General features: G+C 35.9%; 1 protein-coding gene across 1 annotated transcript in view; it reads right to left on the bottom strand.

Annotated features, from left to right (window-relative positions):
* LOC121426374 overlaps positions 1–17,460 on the bottom strand; it is a 43,062-nt gene extending 25,602 nt beyond the window's left edge. Inside the window, exons 1-5 of the mRNA XM_041622660.1 lie at positions 17,268–17,460; positions 11,122–11,457; positions 6,533–6,811; positions 5,099–5,392; positions 1,969–1,998 (exon numbers count right to left, since the gene is read on the bottom strand). Coding sequence (XP_041478594.1) covers positions 1,969–1,998; positions 5,099–5,392; positions 6,533–6,811; positions 11,122–11,457; positions 17,268–17,334 — 1,006 coding nt within the window. The 5' untranslated portion in view covers positions 17,335–17,460. The remainder of the gene's footprint in view (positions 1–1,968; positions 1,999–5,098; positions 5,393–6,532; positions 6,812–11,121; positions 11,458–17,267) is intronic.
* Between the last annotated feature and the right edge of the window lie 3,516 nt (positions 17,461–20,976).

The following is a 20,976-nucleotide window of genomic DNA, read 5'->3' as shown; positions in this document are numbered from 1 at the left end:
GGCATAGGAATGTTTGTTAATACCAAGTTCCCACAGATTGTAGCGATTTGCGACACGATTCAAACGTCGTACTTAATCGTCGAGTAATCGTAATGATTATCTCAGATCGTAATAGATTTTATCAGATTAGTCTTGGCAATCGTATTGATACTAGCTATAATCTTTGAATGGTTAAAAAATTTCCGCGATCTGTTAAGAAAGTCAATCGTGGATTTCGTAAAGGAATGTACGACAGTGAAAATTAGGTATTAGGAAGATCGATCGGAACAGGGATGTGAGAGGTACTCCAACTTCCCTGATCAAAAGGTAAAACAAGTAAATCAAGTAGATTTAGCAGCTTTTAACATTTCTCCTCGCTATATAAGAGAGTGAGTGGAGTTCAAGCCCCGGTCGCCTCAGACCAAAAAAAGTTAAAAGATGGGAGTTGCTGCCACCCTGTTTGGCATTCAACGGTTAAAGAGATAGAGCCTCGTTGATATGGCGCTACACAGCGGCTGCCGGGCCCACGATCAAGTGGTCAAACCCATTTTTCAGTATTTTATTTCATGTTTATTTCGAACCATAAAATATCAATTTTCGTTTTCACTTGTTAAAGTGGAGAAATAAACAATTTTACACTGTAAAACACGAAGTGCTGTTTTACCGCTTAAAGTATAGTGAGTGCACTATGAGCGCCGATTTTCTAGTTTAAATTTGAACTAAAAAATCAGCACTCGTGGTGCAGTCACTATACAAGGCACTGTAAGTGCTAAATTAGCACTCCATTTTTTACAGTGTATAACAAATCTACTTTCAGCAACTTTAAATGTTATGGCAAATTTATAAGTATAGGCCTAATAAGTTCTATATGAAACGGGACCCTAAACTGGAAGGTCTGTCGAATCCACGTAATTTTTGTTGATAAAAACAAGTAAAACCTAATTTAAAAACAAAAATGTCTGAAAGATAAAACTTTAAAAAAAAGTATGGAGCCCGCAAAGTTATAAGGAAGAAAATTGTTCTCCGTGGGTAATTCCCTTCACTCAAAAATATTGTTTCGAACCCACGAAATAATTATTTTGTTACTTATGATAATATTCACTTATAATAATATTTCGTGGGAACAAAATATTTCATGGGAACGAAATAACATTTTGTGGAAACGAAATGATATGTCGAGGGAACGAAATAATCCACGAAGAATTTGTTCTTCATTTTATTAAAATCTGAATTTAACATTCCACACTAAAATATTTTGAAGATCAGTGTTCCGAATAGTTGAAAAATTATACAAAGCGAATACCTGACATGCCTAAACGAATAAAATCAAAAGCAATTCGGGTCGTGTAGTCTGCGGTGCATGGGCTTCGGCACGGCAAATTTACGATGTACTGTCCACACTGCAAAAACTCCGGTGTTGATTCAACACCTGCCCGGAATCTATATTATTATGTCCACACCAGAGCAGTATTGAAACAACACCAGTTTGGAATCAAACGGATGCTGTGTTAATACTAATTGGTGTTGCATAAACACCTATCTGGTGTGACCAAAACGAAACCGGTGTTGTTTAAAACTTTTCTGGGGTGGACATATGTAGATTCCGGGCTGGTGTGAAATCAACACCAGAGCTTTTGCAGTGCATGGTATGGATATAAACCTTTTTGTGAAGAACTAAAACGGTATCTAGTCACTCTGAATGTGTTTGAATCAATTAAAGATGGTCTACAGAAAATACACTCGATACTGATTTGTGGCATAGAATAATAACAACAACAGCAACAACAACAACAACAGCAGCAATAATAAGAATAAGAATAATAAAACAGACAATTATTGTTACTAGCCGGTGCGTGAAGAAAGCAGAATAATATTTATCAAGAGCATAATAATGATAATTTGTATGATTACGGCCTATAATTGTTTGGATTATGTCCTTAGTATTATATTTTCCTTCCTGATAAAACGTTATTTACAGGTAGAACTTACTTGGATCCGATGGACATTCATTCAGAGGATCTGCAAAATAAGGAAACACACATAATGAATGTCTAAAACGATAATCTCAATGCATACCTTAATAAAAAGAAGTACAGCTCATAGCTAGACATATAAAAAATGATCAAAACCACGCACTTGAAAACAAGCGCTCCTACTACATGTATAATACTTTTATGTAGACTTTGCAATAGATAACATTATACTATCACGGGCATGATGAATGACAAACATCTAAGGTAAATTAGACATTTTCAAAAATTAAGAAGAAAATGCTAGAGCAAGTACCGCGGAGGGGCACTTACCCCCATATTATTTCCAATAAGGAAACAATCATGCCTCTTTTTCAAACGAAATGTACTCTTTGTGAAGTAAAGCTCTTCTGCTTAATCTGCCCCTTTTAATCCATTCAGTGAATTTTACTATTTCATACAGTGAAACACTGTTTTGAAAGCTTGTATATAAATGTGTTTGTTGTTGCATGTTTTTTAACCCAATATCATTCGTCCGTCTTCCTATTCCTCCTCTTTCTTTTCACTCTACCTCTCTTTACCCCTCACCACTTTCCTTCTCTATCTCACAGCAAATTTCCCTTGTTGTATACATTTCTGCATTTTTCTGTGTTTTATATACTCTTTCATTCGTACATACTGCTTTTTTAATGCAATGTCGAAGTGCTTGGTTATGTATTATTCAAATGCTGTTTTGTAAAGTTTTCCAAATCGACTCTTATACCCAGAATGAATCGTTGAGTAAATGAAAAAAATAAAACTTTCAAATTCAGCTACATGTATGTCTAGTCAATGGAAGGTATTATTAACTACTTATTGTTGCCTGGGAAGAGTTGAAACATTTCAACACCTCTCAGTTTAAAGAGTTTCTTAGACTGTGTCATTGTCACAAATCCACCAACTTGCCAACGAAACAACGTTTGAGACCAGCCACCCCAAAACAAAAACCAGTCGCCCAAGCTAAACTTTGAATTCAAATAGCAAGCACTAAGCTTTAAAATAGAAAAAAATAGGGATAATGAATTAGTTGGGGATAATAAATTAAAATATTTTAAGCTTCAACCAACCTTAATGATTATTTGGGGCGAACTTTCGTCCACTTCAATCTATTCAGTACTGGATTAATCTTTTCTTTTGATCCAAAGTGATTCTTTCACCTTTTATTTACAGAATTTACTTTTAAAGTCAATTACTTGGGCATCATTCCATCCGAAATTGCGTCTGATCAATCGGCTTGAGAAAATTCACGGGAGATGGACGAAAGCTCGATTTCAGATAATCATTAAGTTTGGTCGAAGCTTAAAGTTTATTTCGCTTTAAAAATATATCTTATATAATTTGATCAACAATAACTCACCCAAGAGCTTTAAAGAGTAAAGAGTAAATAAATGTAGAAAAAATGAAAAAGCACAACACTGAAGATTTCATCGAAGTCGGATGTTTTATATACAAGAAAGTTATGACATTTTATTTTTTGCATATTTTTCACGAAATTGTTATATGCACAACCCAGTGATGTGCAAATGAGAGAGTCGATGATATACCTCACTATTTCTTTCGTTTTTTATCGTTTGACTTAAACAATATTTTAATTTTACCGATGTGACAATAAGGACAAACTTGAATGAGCCACAAAATGTTAAAACAATGATAATTCCACATGCTCAGGGAGGAATAAAACTTTGTTTTGCAAGCCAATGAGGAGAAAATTTGAATATTTCATTCTTCATGTAAAAAATAAAAAAAGAAATAGAGAGTGATTGACATCATCAGTCACGTCATTTGCATACTGACCTGTATATGCATAGAGCATTTTTGTGAAATTAAGCGAAACTTCAAAATATCACAACTTTCTTTATTTTACATCAGATTTTAATGAAGCTTTCATTGTTATACTTGTTTTGTTTTCTTTTAATTCAAATCAACTTTATGTTGGGGAGAACTTGTATTTTAATGGAACTATTTCTGCAAAATAGGGTGTCAAAGGAACTATATCCTTTAATAAAAATTTATTAAACTTACCACTACAAATTTTGGCAGAATAGAGAAAGGGAATATTTTTTTTTCATACACTCCTTTTTATTTGGCTTTTTGAACACCTAATCAATAATATTTTGACTGTGAACACAAAATATTCCTTGGCGATTAAAGCCAGCCTGACACTTGCACGATTTTGTGTCATGCATTGGTACGACTCAAGTCGTGCCAGTGCGCAAACTAGTCGTGAACCGGCGTGAAGTGTGCGTAAACACGTCGTGACACGTCGTGACTGCGTGCCATGTCGGGACGAGAATTTTGAAATGTTCAAAATTTTGGTCACGACAAAATTTAGCGACCGGGTCGTGAACTATGCGCAAACTGTTCGTGAACTCGTCAGGACGATGCGGGAGGATGCGTGGCAGTGCGCGCCATGCCACGACTGTCACGAATAGTTCACGAACAGCTCACGTCGTGTTCACGAATAGTTCAGCACGACACCGTCCGAATTGCGCAAACTCGTCGTGCCGATGCGGGAAGTGCGTAAACTATGTGCAAACTATGCGTGAACTCGTCGTGCCAGTTCGTGTCAATATGGACACTGACGGGCACGCATTCGTGAACTACTCTTGTACTCGACGTGAACTATGCGTGAACAAGTCGTAAGCAGTGCGGGAGCGCCTCCCAGTTCGTGCCCAAAAATGGCACGACTTGCCACGACAAAATCGTGGCCAAAAGTCGTGCAAGTGTCAGCCTGGCTTTAGTGTTGGTTTTGCGGTAGCTGGTCACATTGTTCAGCCTTGCAAACGTCGCATAATATTTCAACTACTCATATAACCAGTTTCCATGGATGAAACAACTTAACCTGTGTCCATCAATGTTTACTCCGGTCTAAGCTTGAGATTGTATTATGATTATGGGGACGCATAGTAGACGCGATAAGCACAATTTGTCAGACAAGTTCTTTTTAATATGAAAGTTAACATAGTTATCAGAGATATTATGTCATTAATAATCACAGAAAGTTGTCAGATCTGACAAGTCGGACAAAAATGCTGATGAAATTCTCCCAAGAAGGTCCTTTATGGCGTTTAAAATTACGGAATTAATCAGTTACAAATCGAAAATCGAACCTGTGCATCTGACTGCGGCATATGTACTGCACGTTGCATGTTCATCTTGAAGGCAGCTCCTGATATCTGTATCCATAAATGTGCAACGTGGATTAATCAATTTCGAGGGATGAGGAGATCCTAAGGACACAGACTGGTCCAAGGATAGGAAATCTTCAAAGTCTAATCCGAGCATTTGGCAGACGAGGGTTGCATCTTCCATTGTAAAATCCTCATCACAAACGGGTCCCCAAGAGCCATTGCTATAGACTTCCACTCTTCCTCTTGATGAACAGTCATCTTCAACCAACCGAACTGAAAAGAAGATCACGAGTATTTGCAGTCATTTTATTTATTCGTAACCCTTAATACAGACATGACAGAGTAGCCATATCGGTATCAATTTTTTTTTCGCTGAAGGGACCCTATCTCTACACATAAATTAATAAAAATAATGGTAAAACCTAACCACTAAAAGACGTAAATATAAAAAAGGAAAAAAAAGAGCCATTGTTCCATACACATGTTGATATTCCAAACACTCTTCTGATATTACTGCCTAGGTGCGGTAAACAGGCATGGTGACTCAAAATGTATAAGTAATGACGTGTAAGTTGAAGACTTTGTAGAAATAAGGGCGTTTGATCCTGGGGTCACCAACCTTACAGAACCCTTTACAAACGAATAGCTCTTAAAAAGCTGGGCAAAAGATGTCCAACTTGTAACCAACCCTGGGCAACATACTGTCCACACTACTAGTGGTTAAAATCTGCCCAAATGGGTATTAAAAAATTTGGGATATAAACTTGCTCAATTTGGTAACAAGTGCCCAGAATAATTTTTTACCAACATACATTACCCAACACAGTGGACAGTATGTTGCAAAAAATGTTAAGTGTGTATATGCTTAAGACTCTTTAATGACGTATAGCCCTTTCCAACCTTAGTAATGATCTACGGAATTGTTTGAATAGAAATGGGAGGGCTCATAGAAAAGTCAAGTAATCAAGTACGATCTATTAAGATTACTATTTTTAATTATACCTCCCATTCTTCCGTTGCTATGAATTAATTGAATTTAATGAAAAATCGTTAGTATTTGCCAATACTCTATTCGAAACAGGTCATACACATTATAAACATACAAATAATACAAAACAACATACAGTTTGAGGGACATTTTAGGAGAAACAAAAAAAAAACAAGTTAAAACACGGCATAACAGAATATTCAATACAAGTCATTTTGAAAGCATAGACTTTTAGAAATAGATGATACTATTTTTTTGTACTATCGATAAATGTAATGATTGTCATTACTATTACTATCTGTATATTTACTATTTTTATTTTTCCTAGTGGAAGACTCCTAAACCCTTATGTTATAGCTACTACGTACTCAGCTACTCGTATTATAAAATCATTTTAGTAATTATAAAAAAGTGAAAGCACACACCTGCAGGCTGGCAACGAATATATAAAACACTCCTACAACGTATATAATGCACACTGTATGTGCTGCAGTCATCGATGCTATTCTCGGAGCCGTTGCAAGTCAACATAACCCTGGAGGTGTTACGCGAATAAGCAAGTCCTGGATAATCTATCGTCCTGCACAGGACATGTCCACCGCTTTCCGATCTTCGACCTGAATAGCAGAGAGAACTCCAACGACCACCAGAATAGACTTCTACCACTCCCTGCGGAATCATTTCATTGATCCTGTTTATTCTCACTGAAATATATTGAAAGTGAAAACATATGCATAAAAACACGATAAAATCTAGAACAGAAACATACATATTCACAATTATCTTATCGCCATCCGAGAGCGCTCCATAGATCTTGCGGTATGGCAAGATGTCCGTGATTTAGTTCACGACAAAGCGTCCAATTTTCAGCGGTGTTCGAAAAAAGTGATTCGAGAGCTTCCGCAGGGTTAAACTTTATATTATCCTCAAGTATGTCGACCAATCGAGATTCCAGGAAACATCCTCTTTCGCCGGAGAAAACACCTCAAAGTTCGAAGATTGCCCGTAAGAAGCCCAATCAATCTACACCTTCTACCTCCCCCGGAGATCAGGGTACTGTCGAAATGGATTCTCCGTTGAGTGCGAAACCGGGTACACAAGAGAGTATGAAGCGCTCCCTGTTCACTAGTGATTTGGCCCCTGGGCCTGGTCAATCACCTCCACAGTGGTTCGTTGATTTCTTCAAAGGATTTGAGGCTCGTCTAGAAAACTACATTGAAAACATTACTCTGGCCAAATTCAGCGAGCTCTCTTCCACGCTAGATCAGCAAAATGAAAAACTATCTGCATGCTCTATGCAGATAGAAGACTTAGAAAAGCAGGTCAAGAAGTTGAAGCTGGATAACACCCAGCTCGTTAACAAGATAGATGACTTAGAGAATAGGGGTCGGAGGAACAATTTAATATTCCATGGGATACCAGAGCAAGCTCATGGTCCAGGCTCACGAGAAGACGTAGCTGTCACTCTACAGAAAGTGCTGCAGGATTTTGTGGGGCTGTCTGCTTCCGAGTACAAGATTGAAAGGTGCCACCGTACACCTACAGGACCTCCCATCCAGCCTCGCGATCAAGCCGGTGACCAGGATCTAAAACCTAGGATCATTCATGCGTGCTTCTCATCATTCGCAGATAAAGAGCAAGTCAGAAAAGCATGCATTCAGAAGTTCAAAGTCAAAGATGCCAAGTTTCATGGAAGGAAATTATTTGTCGCCGAAGATTTCTCCAAAAGGGTAATGATGCAGAGGAAGGAAAAGATGGATGAATTAAAAAAACTAAAGGAAAATGGGAAAAGGCCATTCTTTTTATATCCGGACAAGTTGGCCTACAGAGATACCTCAGGAAAGCTTGTTATTGTAAAATAACTCTCTAGCTTGTTCCATTATATCTTATGATGCCATACTTTGCCAAGTTCTTGTTTTTTATTTTGTTCATGAACATATTTTGTTGAACTTTTTCGGTGAACTTTTTTTAGAGGTGTGTTTTCTCTTGTATACTTAATGTTACGTTGATCTGAATGGTGGAACTTAAATGTCAGTTCATTTTCCTTTTTTAGTATCATGCCATGCCAAAGTCTTATATCACCTTGTTTGGCACAGCTTTACTAGCATAGTTGGACTTTTTATACTTGTTTGTTTAGCATAGTTGGACTTTTTATACTTGTTTGTTTAGCATAGTTGGACTTTTTATACTTGTTTGTTTAGCATAGTTGAACTCTTTATACTTGTATGTTCATTTTTATTATTATTTCATATGGTCATAAGATTGTTTGTATTAGTGTATGCATAATCATACACATAAAAGGTGCATTTTTGTAACTTACTTGTGATTAAATATGCATGCATAATGTATATGTATACTTGCAAGTGTTATATGTCCTTTTTAAATTTTAATGCTGAAGCTTGTAAATTTATTTTACCCTCTTTTAAACATCGTTGAATTTTGGATGCTTTTTGTTGTATTGCTGATTTTTGGATTTGTGCTGAATGCAGAGCTGTTACTTAATTTGTGGCTCTGCATTTCATCTTGCACTTTTGCTCCCTTTAAGCTATTGTAATGATATTTTTTACTTTTTTCTTTTTTTGTTTTTTGTTTATTCTTGGTAATGATTGTTTTTTTCTTTTTTCTCTTTTTGGTGACCAAACTGATTTTTATGTAAATGTGAACTCGTGTATAATCTTATTAGACTTCACTTGTTCTCTGCATAGTTTTCTTAGTCTAATTTGCAAGCATCTATTCAATCAAAGTTTAGAACAAAACCTAATATGTTGATCAAACTTAGCTCCTTTAATTGTCGGGGAATGCAGGATTATACAAAACGAAAGAAAATTTTCCACTACATGAGAAACCTTAACAGTGATATTATATTTTTACAAGAAACACATTCTAACAAAGAGGATGAAGTTTTTGGAAATCCCAATGGGGTGAATCTGCATGGTTTACTAGTTTTTCCTCTAATAGTAGAGATTTATTTAAAAGTTTTGTGAAGAAACAAAAGGAAATTGAGCATCACCTAGCCAAGAAAAGAAACAAACTCACTGTACACTTTAAGAAGTGGCGATTTGATATATGATTTTTATTTTAGATACAGGTAGTTCCCCCTTTTCCATTCTATTTGTTTTTGTATCTTAAATTGAGACTTGTACAATGCACAGAGTAATATGCTACAAATGATTATACATGTAAATTCATCTCGATGTGTATTCCCTTTAGAGTAACCTGTATCGTCCAATGTTTTATTTTGATTTATGTCACCCTTTTTATTTTTTTCCATTTATTTTTATTTCATCTTTGTTTTGTGATTTTACTGCTTTTGAACTGTTTTGAATCATTCCAATTACCTGTAAATATTGAGATTATATGTGATTTTGAATACCAATAAAACACATAATTAAAAAAAAAAAAAAAATTAAAAAAAAAAAATCTTATCGCCATCCGTTAAATACACTTAAACATGACTGAAGACTTAATTAAGAAAGCTTATTGCAATGTGTCCAATTAGCTTATGAACAAAAAATTCTGTCACGTACGTAACATATTCAATGAAAAAGTTTCAAGGCATCAATGAACTACAATTTGTTTGAAGTGTTCGTTTCATAATTTGCATGATGATGTACATGTAAATGAAACATCACAATTCACTTGCATTTAAAGAAAACAGACACCGGAAATCCGGTTTCCTTTTTTTTCTGAGACGCACTGTAAATTAGAATAAACCTTTCAAACAATGTGCGTCAAATTTGAGAACCAGACGATTTTTGTGATATAAAATGTGTTATCGATTCTCAAACCTTGACACATAATGAACTCAGTAACATAGACCCTTTCGCGTTATGGCATATATCTTTGGAATATTCTGTGAAAGTTTTGAAAATGAAATTATAAATTATCTCTGAATCACAACATTGCCTGAATCCTAAATTTTGCATACATTTTCCCAAAAGACCCATGGAACTTAATTTGCCCATTATAGTAAAAAAAACTGCACATTGATTTCCCAGGACTTAAGTTATTTTTTAGTCTTCTGCGCATACAGCTTGTGTCTCTGCACTAACTGCTTCTTTAAGACAAACCTCTAAACCATCTTTTATTTTAACTGGGTCTTTATTTTGGAGAATCCGTAATTTATTTCTTTAAATAACTGGTCTGGTGAAAGACTATGCAGAATACCCGTGTCCTTCGACAGGAATAAAAGATAATGGGGTCTTGGTTTGATTTTTTTTTTAATTATTATTTGAAATGATTGGGTGGGTTTATATTACAGATGTTGGTAAAGTGCTATAATTACATTTATTGGCATTATTATATTTGCAAATATTACACCCCCGGATCGACGCGTTTTTTCACACCTAACCAGAAAATCCAATTTGTCGGGAAAACATGAAACGCTCTTTGGATGATCACCAACTCGGTTTTATCGATCTGTTCCGTCTCGTCCAATCCATCCAAAATGTATATGTATATACACACATACATACACACACACGCACACACATACACATACATACACACACATACATACATACATATAACATATATGCAACAATAGAAATGGACACCTGAGAGTTGACCTCAAGTCGGGACACTTCAAGTCACCTGGCCTGAAGTAATGTTCGCCGACTTAGATTTTTTTTCGACTCTGGAGAGTACTACAGTGCGTCTTAAAAAACTATACACTTTTGAAATGGCTGCTAAATAAAAAATATATCACTTTTTGGGAAAACACCTACAGATATGGAAGTCAATAAAGTCAACTTTCAAATGACACCAACTAAAGTTGGAAAATTATTCATGCTTGAGTGAGCACTGCCCACTGAAACAAAGGGTATGAAAATTAGGGTGGGCAGGAATTAGCCTTCCAGTTTTTGAGATGCGAGTCCATTGGAAATTGCAAAGTTTAGGGTGTTTTGACAAATCAGTGATCAAGCATTATCAGAGCAAATTTCAAGAATTATTGAATTGAAATTTAATGCATGAGTGAACATGAAATACAACTTTTAACCATGCTTGAACTCACCTGTATTGTTCGTACACACAACCCACGCCGCACTGCTGCAATTCGATGTTTCAGGCACTGATACGCACCTGGCTAGGGTATCCTCAGATCCATTACATACATATCTCTCACGAAGAGAAGGCTCCGGATAGAAATTTGACGGAAAAAAATCTGGACCGTAGTAGTCGATCCCAAACATGCCAGTGAAACCAAGTGTACGGCAAATAACATCAGCACTTTGGCGATCCACAAAATCTCCGCAAACTAGCCCCCTGCTTGTTCCATTGTCTATGTGAATGAAACCTTCCCGCGGCAAATGACTATAGAGCAAAGAAACGTTTGGTGCCGCTTTCAGGCCTAGATTAATGAAAAAAATGGTCATGAAGTTTATACTTAAGAGATAGATAGGCTCCTAAAATTTCAGAGTAAATAAGGTACATGTCTTTAAATTGAAATAATGTTCGTGTTTTGGATATAAATTTCCCCAAGGAAATTATGGGTCAAGGGACAAACGGGAAAAACCCCAAATGACTTGTTTTTTTCAACCTGGTTGTCATTTACGCGGCAACCGGCACATTGTCACATTTTTCGATTTTAAGTAGGAAATTATGAACCTTAATCCACGTTGCCGAATGGTGTATTTTAGAAAAGTATTGTTCAAAGTTTCTTTCAGCTGGGCATAACAAAAATAAATCTGAAATTTCCCAAGATGACTTTTGGCACACTGGTCCCCCCCCCCCCTCCCGACCTACGGCGATGTGTCCGATGCCACAAGACTAACAGTGGGTGCTAAGCACATGCTAGTAAACAAATATATCAGGCTTTGTAAAAGTGTAGTTTAATTATTATCCGAGGTTGGTCTGGCATTTACTATTTTCCCGAGGGGTGAACCCCCGAGGGAAATATAGTGTTATTGCCAGTCCAAGAATTAATAATTTACACTGTTCGAATGAAATATTTGTTTTATATCCTACTTTTAATAATTTATAACCAAAATCTATGCGTTGAGCCTGTAAAGTCCGGTTACTTATTACCTACTTTTCATCGAGCCAGCGGAACGCATATTAGTGCCTGCGCCGACGCATCACGGGACTTGCCCGGGAGAGAGAGAGCTCGCCGGTGCGCCCGAGAGTTTAGCTAAATATCCAGTTTTCTGAAATAATGACGTCAGAATATTGGTACAGCGGAAGATATATCGAGGTCTGACGTCACGCAACATCATAGTTGAAATATATTTGGTCACATGATGCTATTTCAACGAATATCTATACAGGATTCAATCTATGTAGGATAATAGCCAATGTTTGTAACCTTGTTGCATGAGACCTGTATAGGCTTCGTTTAAAGTTATAACATCAGATTCATAAAAGCAAAAGGAACAGTTGCAGATCATAGGCTATTAAAGTCCGGATCGAAAGTGGTTGATATCCAATGGTGCTATTTGGGTCTAGTGTAGTTGTTTTAGATATCTAGACTCTGGAAATTTGAGTTTTATGCTTCATCCTTCGTAATTTGGAAATTAAGTATAGGAGTCTGAAAGAATTTCTGAGTTTCTTTGGTTAGAGAGAAGCTTTCTTTTATAAAGCTAACGTAGAGGGCCAGACAATTAAATTCGCGGCAGATCTAGTGCTAATCCTCTTAGCTCACTGAGCAGTGGGACAGTCCCCATGTTCGGAGTGTCTTGATAGGATACGTAGAGTAGACATGCTTTGATAATATTATGACTATAGTTATTGAGATGAACGGAAAATGGCATGTAGAAGCAAAAATAACAGATGAAACGCTGCAAAACTATGTTTTCGAAATTGATAGTTAAAAAAAATGTCATTCTGATTACGGGAAGAATATATTGGTTGTACAACTACGTCACTTCTGGTGACGTCACACGAGGCAGGCTCATCGTGCTTGGAAACTGGCATTGATGTGCAAAGGCTATGGCCCTGTCACACATGTCTGGAATGCAAATTGAGGCCTACTGCGAAAGCCGCTTGACATATCCTTAAACATCACCCCTAATAATAATAATAATGATAACCGGGCTGATGCCGGCTAGGACTAAGTCCACCTGTGGGTGTGCTATTAAGCCGGTGTGAGTTTGGCCTCAGTCCCGCCATTGGTATGTGCAACACCCCAAGTGGGCTCGGGCTGGCTCAAATAAATATAGTACTAAACAATCCATAGTCATTATGCTGCGAACTGTGCGAAAACAATGTTTTTTTTAAATGAAAAGTTAATATAGATAGAACCCTCTCTGTTAAAAAGGAAGGATGGATCTGAAAGTCGTGGACTTCCTTTTCCATTTCCTTTAAATGTTTATCCCCTGAAATATATTTCTATCCCATAATAGTACTCACATTTGTGAAATAAATTGGGAACACAAATGAAATTAGACATGTTAAAACTAAACAGAAGTTGTTATACGCAGGGTTTCGTTGGCGGTTTTAATAAAGATTCAACGATTGAACAATTTAGACTGGCATTCAAACATTCGAAGGTAACGGAAATGCAACAACCTATTGGTGCATTCTTTATTGATTGATTGGTTGAGACAAAATAAAATACACATTTCTTTCAAGATTTTATCACAGTTTCGAATTTCACAGTATTTGATAGGCTCTGTCGGTTGAAACAATGTCTTCTATTAATGTCTTCTTGGTCATTTGGAAACGCTTCCTGTAACCATTACCATGACCTACTTGTAGGGTCCATACAGTAACTTATAACCCGTCTCTGTGGCATTACATGGTAAAGGCGTTCTAAGCTAGTGTCCAGGGGTTCGATTCTCGACTTGGACATTTTCCTCGGCATCACCAACAAAAAAAAGGGAGGATAACTCTAGGAAACTTTGATTAAAGCAACGCCTACCATTATTCTCTTTTGTATGAAAGGTGCACGGTAAAAATGAAGTGCTATTTTAGAACTTAAAGTGCTTGTATAGTGACTGCACTACGAGTGCTGATTTTCTAGTTTAAATTTGAACTAAAAAAAATGAGCACTCTTGGTGCAGTCACTATACAAGCTCTGTAAATGCTGAATTAGCACTTCATTGTTTACAGTGTGAAAATGGTAAGATATTTAATATGGATTTCTTTATGCATTAAGAGGCATTTTCAAATATTATAATCACTCAAGAACACTGTAAAAAATGAAGTGAGTGCTGATTTTCTAGTTCAAATTTAAACTAGAAAAACAACGGTCGTAGTGCAGTCACTATACAAGCACTGTAAGTGCTAAATTAGCACTTCATTTTTACAGTGTAACAATATCAAAGATCTCCCATAGGCGTGTATAAAATGGTGTAATCATAAACAAACATAACATAAATCTTAAACCATAAATCTAAAATAAGATTGCTGCCTGCTCTTATGAAATACATAGAAAATAAGAATATTCCCCCAAAATATCAAAATTAAAACAAAATAGTAGAAACATAAAGTTGTTATCGCGATATCAAATACACTGTAAAAATGAAGTGATAATTTAGCACTCACAGTGCTTGTATAGTGACTGCACTATACGAGTGCTGATTTTCTAGTTAAAATTTGAATTAGGACTCGTAGTGCAGTCACTATACAAGCACTGTAAGTGCTAACACTTCATATTTTACAGTTTTAGAAGCAAAAAGTATATTAGCATAATACATATGTAATGCGCATAGATTTACCAAAGCTAGTCGGTCGATAATATACCATTAACACGATATGTCCTTCATGACAATAAACAATTAAGAAATATTTGTCAAAAATTAGGAAAGTCCTTGAACATAAATCTGCTGCTATGCTTATACGCTCATTTGTAATACATGTATATCATTTAGATATTTGGAATGCTCTTCTTTTTAACATAAACTTACGTAATGTCAATAAACTTCAATGTGCTCAGAATACATGCAGCTGCCAGGGTTCTGACTGAAACGCCACAATATCAACAAATTTCTAAAATTCTCCAAAAGTTACATCGGTTGCCAATCCTGAAGTGTATAGAATTTGAAATATTTTTTTTCACTTGGAAAGTTTTAAATGGTATGGGACGAAAATATTTACAAGCCTTGTCAGTTTTCATGCTTTATACACCAGCTCGTAGCCTGAGATCATCACACTATCTTCTTGTTAAAGCTCCCAAAACACATGGAGCCTATGGTGAGCGAGTTTTCTTTGTCGCAGCACCTTCTCATTGGAATAATTTCTCATTTACGAATTCAGTTTTCTTTTTCATTTTAACTCAAGTCAATTTAACAGTAAAAGAAATCATTACAATGATATAAATGAATATACAAGTATAAACAATATGACATAGATAGATAAATATTTATAATAGACACAAAACAATATGATAATCATATGAATAATGATGTTAACAATGAACTAGATAAATAACTGTAGACTATTCATGATAAAGCATTTTGCATATAATTTATTTTATTCATCTTTACTATTTAAATAAATGTTGAGGAAATGAAGGGATCCACTAAAAAGCATGGCTTGTTGAGTGTGGATTCCTCAATCATATAATCATTAGAGGCTTTCATATCTACACTGAAGTCTTATTGGCAATTGAAACTTATCCAAACTCTCTTATTATTTATTTTTCTTATGCTAGAATATCCCTATATTGGTGGCGCCATATAAATACATATCAACAATGATGATAATAGTGATTCTTTAAAATATAAATGATAGTTATGAGAATAATGCCAAGAACATAAAACTTATGATGATCATGAAGTATTTTCTAGTGCAGGTTCCTGCTGACATGAAAGAAATTTTGGTTACAAATAACCCTTTAACATGATTTTATGCGATTCCCCCTACCATGCCTACTTGAATCATGGACCTATTACGGACCGTATTAGGTCCATGCTTGAATGAAATATACATTCTAAATAATAAATACTTTATAATTTATCTATTATCGATCATCCCACTAAAACAATGTAAACAGAAAGTATCTTGTTATGATGTGCTTATGATTAAAAAATGTATTATGTATTTCTATATATTTGCATTATAAAATAAGTTTTTTTCTATTGATACCAAACATGAAACCAAAACATATTGAAACGAAATGCTCACGACTGCATTAAACTCGGTCTACTTTTCAAAAGTTGCACTTAAATGTATATCCTAAATGTATAATATCATTCGGCATGAGTGCTTCCATGTAAATTAAAGGGGGTTTACCCTAATATAAGTTGGTGTTAATAAAATCATAAAATCGGAGATAAATATTGGTGAAGGTCTTATGAAAACTCCTCCATGTATATTAAATATCACTTCCACAAAAAGCCATTTTCTCAAAGAAAATAAGACAGTGACTTCATTTGTCTTGTGTACATGGTGTATATACATGCATTGGCGTACCTAAGGAAGGGGGAGGACAGGGGGCAGACTGCCCCCCCCCCCTGACGAGACACAACTGATCCCTGACGAGCCTCCCCCTCCTCTTTGAACGCGAAGACCATTTTTTTTGCTTGTCAAATTTTTTGGCGAACGAATTTGCTCCCCCTGGAAAATGGTAGGTACGCCACTGTATACATGTATTACATATATTCAGACACGTCATTTCATATGCCCCTTTTATTACTTTCATGTTCCGAAAGGTTAAAAAAATGTGGAATGTATGGAATATACATGACATGGGAGAGCTGGTTGCACACTGTATGACGTCACAAATTAAAACAATTCCATGACATCATGTATTCTTCGGAGAATTTTCAAGAAACCTTGAACAATATTTGTTTCTGACCACTCTGTTTTTATTAAACCAACTCATTACCAGGCTTAACTTTCCCTTTAAAGCCTTGCAGGTAGGATCTACACTGTTAAACAATTTCTTTTTAAAAAAAAATCCAGCAGCAGAGTCTCGAGAATACCTGTAATCTTACTGCACTGTGTAACCTTAAAAGCATTGGTGTGTGTAACTATACAAATTTATTGCAACTCCCCCCCCCCGTTGAAAACAGAACTGTTCTGTAAAAATGTAGAACATTTGTAGAAAATCTTTTCTGTTGCAACAATTTGCAAAATGAATTGATTATTTAATTCTATAAAATCTATTTTTTAATTGATCTTTTGTAATATCTTCGTGTTTTTTTTTCTAAAAGTGTAGCTTATTAAAAAACTTACAACCAACACAATATACCCTAACTGTGATGACAATATACTTACACATGCAGAAATGTAAAAGTAAACACACAAGGACACCTGCTGACAAAATAATCTGTTGGCAGGCCATCTCCTCTGCTTTGGATAAATTCACTAAATGCGAAAGAAATTATAATGGTACTTGGTTTACTTCGAGAAGCAACTAGTTAAAACAATGATATGTGGGCACGGTGAGTGTGACGAATGATGGTTGGAGTCAATTAGATATATATACGAGCGCTGAGAAAAGTGTTTATTTCATAAGAGGAAGAAGGATGTACCGGGATGTTTTACCGTCATGTCTTTCCTGTCACTATAAGTGGAGGAAACGTTGGTACCGTTTTTGAACTCTAATTTTGAAGAAGATCCAATGAATACAAAAATCATATTTTGTGAAAAAAGGGATTCTTCCTGAACAGTGTTTCTGTTAACTATTACTTTATTTTTAATTATTGCGCAGCATTTCCACTTTTCCATCGAGGATTTGTATATATCAGATTTCTACCAGGCAGATTCCTACCAACAGAGTTCATTGTTTCTTTTGCTGACGAGATGATGATCGCCAGCCAATATATGAAGAGCTCAGTTGCAAAAGGGGTGAGGTCCATTTGTCATTTTTCCTTGTCTGAATGTATAGATTTTTAATAGCTCTTTAAGATGATATCAAAGAAAAGTTTAAATTCTCAGAGTGAACAAAAATGGCAAAGATTTTTTTTTTTCGAAAGGGGTAAGGGTGCAATTCAAAAAAGGAGTTAGGTCCACAATGATTTTTTAAAAAATATTTCAAAATATATGAAGACAGGTAGATTTCTTTGATACCCGATTTTATGTTCATATGGTAGGGTATCATGAAAATTCAGTTTGGCATAAGAATATTGCAATATAAGGCGAATAAAAAAATGATTTTCTTGGAGTGGGCCTAACCCTTTTGCAACCATACTCTACTGAAGAACTCATTTGTCAAAAGGGGCTAGGTCAATTTTTCATTAATTTTATTGTTTTCTGCCACAAAACCTATAGATTTTTAGTCGCTCTGATGATACCAAAGGAAATTTGAAATTCCCATTAAACGGGAACAAAAGTGGTGAAGAAAAATCACAATTTTATTCAAAAGAGAATTTATTCATTTCACTTTGCTTGCAAAAGAGGTTAGGTCCACAATGATAATTTTTGAAAAGAAAAATACATAGCAAAAATTTGAAGACTGGTAGACTTATTTTATACCCAATTATATGTTTACATGATAGTGTAGTACATGGCAATTTAGTTTAACATAAGAATATTGCAATAAGTGAGAATAAAAAAAACATGATTTTTCTCCGAATGGTCCAAAGTGGACCTAACCCCTTTATCAACCAAACGTTTTACATATATATGTAATATACATGTATATGCATGCATGTTTTTGTTGTCGTTTTCATCTACTTGTATTCTATATATTTTTTTTATTCACGCCATTCAAGGAGGGGGGGGGGAGATAATATTAAAGTAAAAGGATGTCCAAACAATAAATAATGAGTTATAATATGAGTATATATTTCGCCCGGAAAAGGCGTGTTAAAAGTTCGATTTGCAATGGTATGTGGAAGACTAAAATACTTTATAAGTGATATACGTTTTTGCCCCAGTTTTTGCCCCAGCATAACGCGTGTTTAGGGTCCGATTTGAGTGAGGTGTGTGGGGTGGTACAATAGCTGACGTCCATGATCACGTCTGTGACATTAAATTTAAGATATCGTTCTACTTGCTTAGGGGTCCATTTCAAGGAATACTTGTTAAGGGTAACGTTTGTTTCCCCTTCTTGTTGAGGGTAGGGTTTCACACGCCAATAGGCGTGCATTATCAGAACATGGAAAATACTTGTTTAGGGTGCTTTTCGATACCCCATGGTCGCGCATGGTAACCAAATGTGGAGTGTTGTGTCCCTGTGGATTAGTCTCCGGACTTTGAAACAGAGGGTCGTGGGATTAAATCCCAGCCATGGCTTAGTTTTCTTCAGCTAGAAATATATCCACATTGTGCTGCACTAAACCCAGGTGAGGTGAATGGGTACCTGGCAGGAATTATTCCTTGAAATGTTCTGATCACTGGAAGGCTGTTTGAGCTACAGCTGGGGTGATAATATTCCAAGTCCTTTGGAAGCGATATTATAGAGATATTATTCATAATGTGTTTTGCGCTATACAAAAACTGTCTATTATTATCATTTTCATCATTCATCGATGTAGTGCCCCCTACCCCCCTCCTCGGGCTTCTTACACATACGTGGGCATGCCAATTTTCTTACCCATCTAATGTTAGTGATAATAATAATCATAATGATAATAATAATAATAATAATAATAATAATAATAGTAACGATAATAATCGGTTTTTATATTGCGCTATATCAACATGATCAATCTACGATTTCTCAAGGCGTTTCGCAATATTATTATCCGGTTACTGGATGCATGTATTTTTAAAAATAATTTTTGGCAGCCTGTTAGGCGCTTTCTTGCAAAACCAACCAAAATGACGGTTGTTTCCTACAGGTTCCTAATTAGCACCTAGGTGAGAGTGGCAAAGTGTGGATTGACGCCTTGCCAAATGACGCTAGGCCTTGGTGGGATTCGAACACACAACTCTCTGATGTGACAACTACATAGCTATCACCAATTAAACCACAGCTTCAGAATAGGACCCACAGTGTTCTGAACAGGGATATTAGTCCATGTACACCAGGGGACTCGGTGTGTTCAGTGTAAAACGCCCCCATAATGATGACTTTCCCCTATCTGAATATTCCTTGATGTTCTATTAAATTCAGGAAATGGCAAAAGGGAAACCGCGTCGCTCGATTACCTTTATTTTTTTTTAATTAGTAAAAAAAAACGGAATCTCGTGGCGCATTTCATGTATTCACAAGCATTATGTGCAACATTTTCATATCTATATAAAGGCCTATGTAAAGGGTATTAGATGTAATTTGAAGAAACACTGCTACGGGTACTTCCGCCATATCCTTCATCTCAGTTACAACGCGACCCGAGTAACCGGGTCAAATCCAAAGTCAGGAGGAAAAAGGGACATACACAATGTCAATGTATTGTACAGACTTCCTTGAAAGCTCAAAGTCAATGATACTGTGATAACAAAAAAATTACCACTGCTTCCTTTAATCTCCCGGTAAGAAGCCTAAAACAAACCTTGAAAAAGGTACAATTATACATTTTCTAGGTCGTTCGTTGTGATTCGGTTTCAAAATTCACATTGGTTGCTACCGCAGACCACATTTTAAGGGAGTAGAACATGGTATTTAGTCGCACAAAATCGGAAAAAGTGCGAGCGTTCGAAGTTAGTGTGCAAGCAAATGAAATATTTTTTAAACGTTAAAATGTTAGTTTTATAACACACTCAGGAGGAAACTATCTTTGTTCTCTTTATTTTCCAATGGGTATGGTAATCAGACAAATGTAACGCTTCAGTGCTGGCTTTGATAACAGATGTTGAATAATTATTCACAAGAGAAAATACTCATATGATAATAAAATAATATGTCCATTGACCCAACATGACCTTTGACCATGATCATGTGACCTACAATTTGGATTGTGGTGATTTTTTCCCTGATTGCTAAGAAAGCATGAATGCTTGTAAGCAAGCAACCAGAGGACCGACGGCTTAAGGTCCTCTCCGAAGGACCTGGTACTGAGGATCAAATGCCTTACCAAAGGGCACTAGCGCACCAAGT

The sequence above is a fragment of the Lytechinus variegatus genome, chromosome 13 (genome assembly GCF_018143015.1).
Source record: "Lytechinus variegatus isolate NC3 chromosome 13, Lvar_3.0, whole genome shotgun sequence".
Lineage (NCBI taxonomy): Eukaryota > Metazoa > Echinodermata > Echinoidea > Temnopleuroida > Toxopneustidae > Lytechinus > Lytechinus variegatus.
This window is presented reverse-complemented; position numbering and strand designations above follow the sequence as displayed.